General features: G+C 34.4%; 1 protein-coding gene across 1 annotated transcript; it reads left to right on the top strand.

The window, feature by feature from the left end:
* Positions 1-7,084: 7,084 nt before the first annotated feature.
* Positions 7,085-9,247, top strand: LOC111904485 (uncharacterized). Its single transcript, XM_023900246.3, has 2 exons — positions 7,085-7,353; positions 7,842-9,247. The coding sequence occupies exon 2, from the start codon at positions 8,068-8,070 to the stop codon at positions 8,932-8,934; it is 867 nt and encodes a 288-aa protein (XP_023756014.1). The 5' UTR covers positions 7,085-7,353; positions 7,842-8,067; the 3' UTR covers positions 8,935-9,247.
* The last annotated feature ends 3,832 nt before the right edge of the window (positions 9,248-13,079 follow it).

The following is a 13,079-nucleotide window of genomic DNA, read 5'->3' as shown; positions in this document are numbered from 1 at the left end:
ATACCCGAAATTCGGATATCCGGTTTTTCGGATTCGGATACGGATATTAAAATGTGAAAATTTAGGATATTTCGGATATCCGAAATCCGAAATATATAATATAAAAAATTATTAAAAATAGTTTTAATGCATTGGGTTTTTTCATTTGAAATTCAAAAAGACAAATTATTAACATTTTTACTTGGTACGCAAAGTGAGGATGGTATAAATGTTACATTTTTTATGTTGATTTTAGTAATTTGAGTTTGATTTCTCAAGATCTTTAGGTATCATGAGGTAACTTGCATTTAGACCAAATGAAGTCTTATTATACCTAACAAATGCATGGAAACGTTCTTGTTCTTGGAGGGTTTATTTTCTTTATTTACAACTAATGAAATTCGGATATCCGGTTTAATATCCGAATCCGTATCCGAAATTTCGGATACGGATTCGGATATCAATAATCAACTATCAAAATTTTCGGATATCTGAATTTTTGGATATCCGGTTTTGAACACCCCTAATTGTAGGCCTTGTGAGGCAGTCCATGCAGATTGAAGGCTCCTGTGTGCATGTATTGTATGAATAGTGTTGTGTATGGTATTTTGGGGGAACTCACTATGTTTTTATTACAATTATGGATTAAATGTTTTTTAGGTATCATTGGTGATAGTGGGAAGACAAAGTCGTGAATGTACACACTCATCAGCAACATTGGAGATTCTGTATTTATCATATTACTCTGATTTTCAAACAATTGTATTTTGGAACAAATGAGTTTCTTAACTTGGGATTTATGAAATGATATTTTATCTTAATTAAAAATTAAAATTTTGTTTGTGAAATTTGGACGTCAGAGTAGCCCATGTATACCACCCTTAATAGTTGACCTTAGGCATTCTCATTAGCCTTTCTAAACCTAATATATGTATTTTGATTGGAAGACTTAGTTGATGACTGACGATAACTTTTAGCTTTTGGAGATTTATAAGATATTGTAATTAAGATATTAATTGTATGTAAGGTTGTTTAGTTTATATGTGTCTAATTAAGTAATTATTTTGTTACACCCTTATATGCCTTGACAATTTAAACATTTTTAAATGTTAATGACCTAACTATTTAGGACATTTATATTCAAATTGATTTTTAAAATGATTTCTTTTTATAAAATATTTTTAAAGTTTAAATTAAAGTGACCATTCCAAATACCCATACAAGGTGTGTTTTACATATCATATGCTTGTTGATAAATTGATTATGATTTGTGATCTAGAATGTTTGATTTAGAAGAGTGTGGCTAGGCTTCAATGTGTAATTCCAAGTCAATGTGAATGTATTAACAATATTGGTCATGATTACTAAGTAATGGCGTTCATAACAAGTACGTATTATAATATTATGACCTCTAATATTGTTGATTAATGCATTCATTGTCAAAAAATTAAAAAAATATAGTGATATTGAAACTCATTGAGACTTTCCTGACATGATCCAATGTTGGTATTCAAAACGACGTGATGGTGACGTTGAATATATAAAAATTGACATGTAACAACCTTTTAGCATTTTATGATGGGAATCCTAATAATATTATATAGTAGGACTTTTTGGGGAAATCACCCATTTCACATAGAAAGTGCTTGGAAGGAGGATGGTCAAGTGTGGATCTTGGGAGGTCTACTCCATCCACATGTTCATTAATGAAGTTAAAGAGAGTGTTGTCATTCTAGAATATATGTTTTGTACATATTAGAAATCACAAAGTTTTGTCATGCGATATCAATCATGAAATCAAATTGGCTTACACATTTTCATAATTTTTTTTATCTTTTTCATGTTAGCGATCTATCCATCTACATGCATGATGAAAAAGGTGCATCATTTTTACACATTTTTGAACGGAAAATACTAAAATTCCGAAGGAAACAATAGTCCTTATGATGAACTAATGTTAAGTAATCAATTTTCAATTTATGTTTATGTAATTGGATTAATTACTTTTTACATCAAGTTTGTCATGCTATTAGCTTATTTTGTAATCAAGTTTTATTTTTATGTTTGTATTTCAAAATTTCATACCTTTCGTTTATATATCCATAGTACAACAAAAATCCATTGTAACACTCGTAAAATTCTTGAAAATTTTAAACTTTTTAAACAACCACAAACCATCATTTATTATAATTTGTATTCAAAATAAGTGTCACATCAGAGAAATCCCAAAATCGTAAAATCAAAACATGAGGAGGTGCACGATCACGCCATCGCCTTGTCGCGATCCCCTGAGGTACCTGAAACACAATCCAAAACTGTAAGCTTAAGCTTAGTGAATTCCCCTAAAATATCAATACATAACAAATAGCACATTTATAATAACACATTACTTTGGGCCCAATCAACCATCAGGTTGGAATACCTTAGGCCTCCCAACCATCGGGTTGGAATGCCAATATACTAAGGGTCCAATCATCTTTGAGATGGAATACCCTAGGCCCTTAACCATCGGGTTGGAATGCCAACATACTATATGTCCAATCATCCTCAGGTTGGAATACCCTAGGCCTTCAACAATTGGGTTGGAATGCCTCGGCTTGTTGGCTTACACACAAAGCTGTGAAGTCTCAACCACCAACAAATCATGTGCACATATAACAAATAATCATATAACAGTCTAGATCCAGACATACAGATCTACAGACCACTAAGCATAACAACATCCTATCCACTAGGATACCGATCTAATAGATCATAACAATACAATAGCATGCATAACAAGATATCAACCTAATGGGTCGACATTGATGCCTTCGACCCGCAAGTATAGTGAGGACAACTCACCTCAATAGCAGTGTAGAACTGATAAGGTCTGACTCCAAATCTCAACTCCTGAATCAAAGCCTACAACCATCATGACCAAATCCATCAAAATCCTGAAATACCCAAAATACCCTTAAAAGTCCAACTTGGTCAACCATGGTCAAAGTTAAAGTCAACGGTCAAGGTCAACAGTCCATGTTGACCCAACTTGTTGAGTGAACCTCTTGGACTCGTCGAGTTCTACAGAACTCAAAAAGTCAGGGAAAACCTTAGCTAACTCGCCGAGTTTTCCCTAGCTTAACACATATAGCTGATTCTTCGATTCCAGAGACTCTAAGGCTCAGATCTAATCTCCAAATGAGTCTAAAAGGATAAAGTTTCCAACTTTATCCCTTGGCACTACTCCAAAAGCTCAAAACCCTACCACAAGGTTTAAAAACTCAAAGGCTTAACCATTAAGCACAAATCCTTGAGATTTGGAACCCAACTTCTCCAAAGGGTTTCTAGCCTCAAAAACGGCCCAAAGGTGGGTGCTTTATAGACATGTATGTCTTGAACCAAAAATGGGTCAAAAGGGGATATATGACCTAAACTCCATGCATGACATCAAAACTTGGCAAAGGACCAGATCTAACCCATTCTAAGGTCACCTTGACCTGGAGATTCATAAAGTTGCAAACTTTATGAAATCCATCCATTGCAACATCCAAGAATAAGGAGAAAAAGGGACAAAACTTAAGATCTAGCTTCATAGATAGATAAAAATCGGGTCTTGAATACTTACAATGGTCCAAAAGAGTGCCAAATTGAAGGTGAGGGCTTAACTTGCTAGATCCTTGCCTCCTTCTCTCAAACTCCTCCTTCTTTTGCTCCAAAATGACACACTAAATCACAATATGAGATGAAAAGAAGATTAGGGTTCACAAGGCTGATATTAGGGTTTGGAGGTTGATAAAAGATCAGCCTTAAAGACTTAAGGAGGTTATATAAGGTGCAAACCCTAAAATTTAGATTTCTCATTCAGCCGCCAACTCGTCGAGTTTTCCTCACCAACCCGTCGAGTTGGTCCAAAAAGATGCGCGACCCAAAAGCCTTCAACACGTCGAGTCCTCAACTCGACGAGTTCTAAGGGAAATTTTCCTTTTTAAACAATAAATCTCATACCTAGGAATCGGGATGTTACATCCGTATATAATCTAACACAAGTCACACATTCGTATATAAATCTATAATACAACACAAATGATACTCTACGTTTATAAAGACACAACACTATTGGGTTTTCTAAGTAATAAAATTTACACGAGGCAGAAAATAACATAACACTTAAGTTCGGATGCAACCTATAAATGATCTATGATTCCATTGTTGATTGCAATAAACTATGAATATCAAGAAACCCTAGTGAGATGCTACAAGTTTCGAAATTCACATTGGGAAAGAGGTTACATACCTTTTGATTATTATTATAAATAATCATAGCAAAATCCTTCTTCAAGATGTTGTAGTTCCTTGGAAAGCAAGCATCAAAAGTATGGTTGCCTTTGATGGCTTGTACCCCAAATCCTAATAACTAGAAGCCTTGAGAAGCGAGGATGTAAGAGTACAAATTCGGCTCACCAACCAGTCAAGTCCTATTTTGTAACACCCAAAGTTTTGAAGGCTAAGAAAGGAAAGAAAAACCTAACTTTAAGGGGGAGACTCGGCGAGTCCAAGCGGGATCCGGGTCGAGGAGTAAGTAACCGACTAGGCGAGTCGGCCAAGGAGACTCGGCGAGTCAGGTCTGTTCGAGGAAAACCCTAAATTCGGGACTTTGGGCACTATTTAAACTCCTTATTCTCTCCATTAGGGTTCCTTAGAGCCTCCCTCATACAGAAAACGAACCCTAAGCCCCCATTGTTGTGCATTGAAGCTTCCAAGTCATTTTTGGGTGAATTGAAGGAAGAAGAAAGAGGGAAATCATTGGAGTCTCAAGGATTGGACTTAGATCTGGAGTTTGTGGAACCTTTCTGAGTTATTGAAGGTAATAAGTCGTTTCTTTCCTTTAGATCTTCTTTAGTTGTGAGATTTGGGGCTTTTTAAGCCATGGATAGTCATCCATTTGAGTTAGAAGCCGGATCTGGAGTTGCTACTTCAGATACAAGCATATTCTGGTCTTGAGAAGCATAAAGTTTCAGCCCTTGAGTTGATTATGGAGCCTCCTTGCCTTAAACCCTAGTGTATGGTGTATTTTGCCTAGATCTCCTTCTCTACACGTAAAGTTTGCAAATTTACGTTAGGGATAGGCTTGGGAAGGGTAGATCTACGGTTTGGAGTCCATGCATGACTCAAAAGTCCTCTGCATGTATAGAGATCTGAATAGACTCGGCGAGTCCTTTGAGTGGACTCGGCGAGTAGCATGAAGATGAGGAGAAACTCGACGAGTGGGATGAACAGCTCGTCGAGTTAGATGAAGTTGGGTAGGAACTCGGCGAGTTGGATGAACAACTCGGCGAGTCTGTTGAAGGTTGTCTTGGACTCGGCGAGTCTGTTCTTGGACTCAGCGAGTCAGGTCGCGAAACCCCAAACCCTTCGAGTTGAGACTCGAATCAGTGAGTCGAGTGGAGACTCGGTGAGTTGGACAGGTCAGGACTCGGAAATCGGTAGACTCGGCGAGTCATGGACTGACTCGGCGAGTCGAGACGCGAATGGAAAAACTCTGAGCATATGAACTCGGCGAGTCAATAGGGTGACTCGGCGAGTAGGGTTGACCTGGAAGGTTGACTTTGACCAGGACTTTGACTTTGACCGGAGTTGACTTGGTTGACTGTCGGGGGTCAGCTAGACTAAGTGTTGCATTGATTTTGGTAGCTCGGGAAGCTAGTGGAGCAGGAGTTCAGAGAGTTGCCGGTCAGCAGCCAGTGGGATCATCAGCGAGTTCAGCCAGTGCAGGTGAGTTTCCCTTTGTATGAATGGGCCACAATGCCGGCCCATGTAGTTATGAGCAGAAGACCTGGGGGTTAGCCCTAGGCACAATATGCTAGTATGATATTCGGGACGAGGTCCAGTGATAGAGGGCGGGTGCCCAAGGAATGGTTTATGTGATAGTTTGTACTTGTTGTCTGTGTGATACTTATATGTGCCTGGTAGGGAGGTGAGTGTGGGTGAGGTCCCGTATCTCACCAATAGCAGAGTGTGGATGGTGTTCCATATCTTAGTAGCAGCAGATCAGGGGCGAGGCCCAAGTTAGGAAAGGAGTGTGGGTGGGCTGGGCCCGTACCTCACTATCAGTAGGAGTATGGACGGGGTTCCATGACTTATCAGTAGCGGGACAAGGGCGGGGCCTAGAGATAGGCGAGGCCTTAGGACAAGATCCGTTAGAATGTGTTAAGCTTATGTGAGGTGATGTGATATGTTTATGTGCTATTATATGTTAGTGGGCGAGGCCCTGTGACAGGCGAGGCCTAAATGAAACAGATCTGTATCCGAGCGGGGCTCGAAGCCAGGCGGGGCCGTTGTAGCGGGCGAGGCCCGAGGTAGGGGTGGGCGAGGCCCAGGATAGCGGGCGTGGCCCAGTATGTGCAGTATGTGGTTATGCATGGTATGTGGTAGGGTGGGGAACTCACTAAGCTTTGTGCTTACAGTTTTCAGTTTTGGTTTCAGGTACTTCCGGTAGCGGATGATGGAGCTTGGGGTGATCGCATGACACACATCATAAATTAGTCAGCCTGGGAATGTTTACTCTGATAATGATCATGTATTTTGGAAACTATTACTCTGTTTATGTTTTGAAAAGATGAATTTGCTTAAAGTGATATTTTATAAAAGAATTTTTTTTGTATTGAATTTTGGGATGTTACATATTTATAGCTGATAAAGAAACCCCAATTTGAACAATATAATACTCCCTCACCTTTCCCAAAATTATAGTCCATCTTTCCTTTTTGGTTTGTACCAAAATAATAGTCAACTTCTAAAAATAAATACTCCCTCCGTCCCGAAATAATAGTCCACAGACAAAAAACATATATATTAAGGAAAAAGTAATTATGAGCAACTTTATTGAATAAAATGACAAATTTACCCTTTCATCTAAAACTTAGAGCCAATTTTTTCCCACCAATTTCCTTTCATTTTTTAGTTAAAACATTCAACAAAATTTATTCCCTCCATTTTTTTCATCATAAATTGTTAAACAAAATTATTCCCACTAATTTTGGAGCCAAGTATTTTTATTGAAAGTAAACATGGAGCCAATTTATGGGTTAGATTGATTTCAAGATACGTATCTTTTTAAACAGGGAATCCATCCAACCTTATCTATTTCTTTCTATGTCTCTCTTTCTCTCTCAACAAATACTCCACCACCGTATCTTTCTCTATCTCTCTAAAAGTGAACAGTCAATTTTTTTTTTGGTTTAGATATGCCTCTATTATTGCTCATGTCAATCGTTCCATCCTCAGGCCACCCCTCCCCTGTTCGTCGTTAGCCGTCTCCTCCCCTGTGAAGCCGCCGGCCAGATATCACCGCAACCCACAACAACATCGGAGAGCCTCGACCTGACAGCTAAGGTTTGAGTCTGTTCATGCTGTCTACACTCGATTTTCTTTTTCCTGCTATCTGCTTTCATTCTTCTTCTTTTTTTCATCCACAAGTTCCCAATCCTAATCTATTTGACAGTAAAAAATTGGAAAATAAAAAACGATTGATCATTTGTATGTTTTCGTTTTCATCTGTTTAATTTGTCACTTTATACAGACAAATGTCTCTTTACAATGGATTATAAGGATAGTTAATTTGCTTATTTTTATTAATTTGATTTTGTTGGTGGATGTTAGATAGAAGCAAGTGATTCCACTGTGATTTAAACAACAAAACAATAAATTTTGCATTTTTCTAACCGTAAAAAAACTAATTTATTTACAAATTTGATGTTGCTACTGTTTTGCTTTATGTTATGTTTACAACTAGAACTTCTCACCAAGATTGATAATATTGCTGTTTTTTTATTGCAAAACTTACAAATTTGATGTTGTTGTTGTTTTTTTACGTGCTATAGTATGGATCATTTGGATATTACACACACTAAAAAGAATACTACTGTTGAACAACGTCACGCTATATATGAAGCCTTATTGCAAGCAAGTTTTTCTGGAGAGTTACAAAGGGGTGCCATAAGTGATGTAGCTTCATAATTCTCGGTATCGAATCGGACTGTTAGTCGCATTTGGCATCAGACTAAATTTCAAATTAATCATGGACTACCGGTTGTTTTATCTTCTAATATGGCGAAGGTTGTTGGACGAAAAAGGGTACAAGTTGATTTTAATCAAGTTTTAGATATTCCATTACGTCGTCGATCTAATATACGGTCTCTTGCAAATTTGTTAAATGTTTCTAAATCTACTATGCATAGAAGAATCAAGGAAGGTGCACTTCGACCACACACAAATGCCATCAAACTAACTCTTACTCATGAGAATAAGAGGGCAATATTAGAATTTTGTTTATCTAAAATTAGCCAGTCATTATCAAGTAATATTCCCACATTTCATGATATGTTTAATGTTATCCACATTGATGAAAAATGGTTTTACATGTCAAAACCATCAAGACGTTACTACCTTGTTCCCGACGAGGATGAACCATTAAGAACGTGTCAAAGCAAAAAATTTATCACAAAGGTTATGTTTCTAGCGGCTGTGGCGAGGCCAAGATTTGATGCATCCGGTAATGAAGTTTTTTCGGGAAAAATTGGTATCTACCCGTTTACAAGATTAGAACCCGCTAAACGTTCAAGTAAAAACCGTGTAGAGGGAACGTTGGAGACAAAGCCTATTTTATCCATGACTAAAGAAGTAACAAGGTCATGGTTGATAGAAAAAGTTTTGCCGGATATTAGAGCTAAATGGCCTCGAAGTCATGTCGGTCCCATATTTATCCAACAAGACAATACCAATCCCCATATTGATGTCAATGATAACGAGTTTCTTGAAGCGGCATCTCAAGATGGGTTTGATATCCGACTTAATTTTCAGCCCTCTAATAGTCCGGATTTAAATGTTTTAGACCTTGGATTCTTTCGAGCAATCCAATCACTTCAAGAACAAGAGGCTTTAGGTACAATTGATGAATTGGTTCATGCGGTTTAAACGGCTTTTGAAAAAATGCAATCTCAACAACTTAACAATGTATTTTTAACTCTACAAACGTGTATGAGGGAAATCATAAAGGTTCAAGGTGGCAACAACTATCAAATACCACATATTGGTAAAAATAGGTTGGAACGAGAAGGAAACTTACCATTTCGAATTGGATGTGATGAAAATTTGATAAATGAGACTTTATTGCATTTGGCTGCCTAGTTATTTTTGAAACAAGTATTGTGATCAAAATAGTGAGAAAAAAACATTTTTGTATTGGTATTTTTGATAGTGTAATGTATTTTGTGTTAATTCTTTTTTATTTTATGTCATGAAATTAGTTTGATATTGTGGATGTGGAATAATTTTCAAGACAAAAAAAATGGATATGCGATGACACACAGGGAAAAAAAGTAACATTGGATATGCCTAAGTGACATTTTTGTTTTATGTCATTATTCTTTATTTTTATTGTGATTGTATGAGAACCTACAAAAAAACAAAAAATTAAAAAAAGAGAGAAAACCAATCGTACAGGAAAAAAAACCAAAAAGCATTTTGATTGGTTAAAGGAATACGTTGGAATATGTTGGTAAAAAATCAAAAAGAAAAAAGTGGTTTTTAGTACATTAATTTTCACACAAAAAGTAATCATGAAAAATAACTTTTAAGGGTATTTTGGTAAAAGTGACACTTAATTTTAGAAATAGACAATTATTTTGGGACAAATAAAAATAGAAAGATGGACTATTATATCGGGACGGAGGGAGTAACATTTTTACCAAAATACCCCTCATTATTACTTAACCAACTAAGCATTTAATGGAACATTAAATGCAAAGTAAGGACAAAATTGTCCTTTTTTTATATAAAGTTAGTGTTAATTAATGATATTCTTAATCTGTGTGTTTTTTTTTCTATGGACAATAACATTGGGACGGAGGGAGTAATATATTTCAAATTAAACTGTTATCTAGTTTCTTATTTATCAATATGGAGCATTCTAGAAACCCTAATGGCAAGCCCCAAAACTGGCCACCTTAGGAGGGTTCTACAATCACTCTCTTGTTCAACTTTTGAACAATTACAACTTAGTCCCTACACTTCCAGTAATTCTAATTAATTTATGATTAATTGTTAATTAGTTATTACTATTTCCAATTAATATATTCATTATATAATATATTAATAAATCATATATTTCAATTTCTAATTAATTAATTATTCATATAATAAATTAACAAATCAATCTCTTTCTCCAAAAGTCATTCTATTCAGTTATTAGTTTCCGAGGGCAAACTAAAATGACTTTCTTTCTAATTCAATAATATACCAACTTAGTTATTAACTTAGACACATTAATCCAACAAATACAACACAAATATGTATAGAAAACAAACTACATTTATATATGTATAACTAAATGCAATATGCTTTCATACATAAATTTAGATGTGACAATCGTGTCGTGTCGTGTCGTGTCGAAACACTAAACGGGTTGAAAGTGCTTGACCCTAACCCGACTCATTTAATTAACGTGTCGTGTCGTGTCAACCCGTTTATTTTCGTGTCGAGTTTGTGTCGGGTTTCGGGTTAGGGCTATACCTTGAAATATGTCGTGTCATGTGAGGTTAACAGATCGAGCATGTTGAAAGAGTAGAAGTTAGGTAGACAGAGAGGAAAAACTAATAGTTTGGAGGCAGAATAGATGAAGTCATAGCAAGTTCAGATGACAAAATTAAAAGAGTGGGAGTTGGAGAGGCGGATAAAAAGGTCGCGAGGATGTGAGAGTGGTGAAAGAGACTGAGTAGTTTGGGAGAGAATGGAAAAACTGAAATTAAGTCTTGATCTAGACGGCTAAGTCATTTTAACATTACAAAACGACTCAATTTGAAGGTTTTCTTTTACTTATGGTTTTGGTTTTGTATCTTTCTAGTTTATTTAAATAATTCAAAAAATTTGCATATAAATAAACGGGTCATTTTCGAGTCATATTCGAGTTGAAATTCTCAACCCTAACCTTACCCGTTTAATTTTCGTGTCGTGTCGTGTCAACCCGTTTATTTAAACGAGTTGAAATATCTTACCCAAACTCGTTTATTTCGTGTCGGGTTCGTGTCGGGTTTCGTGTCGTGTCAATTTTTGCCACCTCTACATAAATCTAAATGATAAACCTAACAAAATACAACACACCTTACTAACACCTAAACCACGTAAACCCTAATAAATAGACAAGAGACAAATGTCATTAGTGCCTCTATTTGACACGTGAACCCTTAAAAGATAATTGATTGTTTTATATTTGCCTTTATAGTGACACGTTTATCCTAAGTACTAGTAAGCTTCTTGGTAAACATACTAAGTCTGAATACAAGGAATTGAAAAACTAACCATTTAACGCGTTGACTTTTCTAGATTATTTCCTAATAAGTGACAACTTTTTTTGATTCTTTCTTCGAATATTACTTGCATGTATTAATATACGAACCATATATAATGTTAATTTAAAGTACAAGTTCTTAAAATATACATTTTAGATTTCAAAAAATATATCTGAAATATGAAGAACATATCCACATCGATGCCTAAAGTAGTACATTTTGAGTGCATACCATTAAAAATGTATTTTTTTTTTTGTTTAAAACAACATAATATAACAAACAAATAAATAAAAGACTAGATTACAGTTTTAGTCCCTATGGTTTAGTCAGATTCGCACCTTCAGTCAAACCTTTAAAAATTTAATAAGATGCATCCATATAATTTAAAGAAATTACACTGCAAATCCTTAGTTCATTTAAAAAGACCATTTTACTCGTACTTTTATATTTTTCTTTTTCTTATATATATATATATATATATATATATATATATATATATATATATATATATATATATATATATATATATATATATATATATATATATATATGCATGTGTTATTGTATTATAACTATATAATGTTTGGATGTAGGATTGATTGTGGACCAATCATTTTATTTATTTTAAGAAAGCGATTAATAAATATTATTGAATTAAACATAATTAAAAAATATCATCTAATTTCATTGTAAGGGTATTTTTTTCGATTAACATAAATTTAAAAAAGGAAAAACCATATTTTAGGGGATATTTAATTCTCTTGATTTAAAAAATATGATTTTTTTTTAATTAATTCAATTTCTATTATAACTTAATTTGTACTCAAAATCGATTTTATTCTTTCAGAATATTAATTTATTAGAATAATAATTTTATGATAATGTTCTATCAAAATGTTATTTTATCAGAATATATAAAATGTTATTCTATTAGAATATATATTTTGATTGCATGAACTTTTACAGAATAACAAATTTTTAGATATATAATTTTTTTTTCTTACATTCTTAAAAAATAAAAATTTTTATATATTATTTTATGATAATGTAACACTCACTAATAACAAAAAAAAAATACAATATAGAGATTATTCTATGGGGAAATATTCGGAAAAGTCCTAATATATCACCCTAATTTACGAAAAAGTCCCAAACTAAAATCGGTTTATGAAAAAATCCCGATAACCGGAAAAAATGATGATTTGACCATTTTTTCTTGTTTATCAGTTTTAATACTTACCTAGTTTCATTAAAGTCCCATTATTTTACAATAACTTTTATTAAAGTCCCATTAGTTTACCGAAATTTGGGACTTATTCATAAATTATGGTAAAATAATAGGACTTTATTAAAACCAGGTAAGTAATGAAACCGGTAAACCGGGAAAATAGAGTCAAGTCATCATTTTTACCGGTAATTGAGACTTTTTTTGTAAAAAAAATTTTAGTTTGAGATTTTTTTTTCGTAAATTAGGGTAAAATATTGAGACTTTTTCGGAGATTTTCCTTATTCTACGAGTATATAATCTATTGTAGATTATTCCGCAAGAATATAATGATAAATAGTGCATTCTTTTTGGAAGATCAACTTATACTAGTATTTCCTCTTTCTTCACAAGTGAAATCTAAGGGCTTTATCCCAATAGAAAAGCTTTGTTTCCTATCAAACTTCTTCTTTAACAATGCAAAACCAAACCAACATTACAGCAACCAACATTTAATAAATTATACCAATTACTATAATTGAAGTAAAAAAATTCTCAAAACATATTAC

The sequence above is a fragment of the Lactuca sativa genome, chromosome 5 (assembly GCF_002870075.4).
Source record: "Lactuca sativa cultivar Salinas chromosome 5, Lsat_Salinas_v11, whole genome shotgun sequence".
Classification (NCBI taxonomy): domain Eukaryota; kingdom Viridiplantae; phylum Streptophyta; class Magnoliopsida; order Asterales; family Asteraceae; genus Lactuca; species Lactuca sativa.
This window is presented reverse-complemented; position numbering and strand designations above follow the sequence as displayed.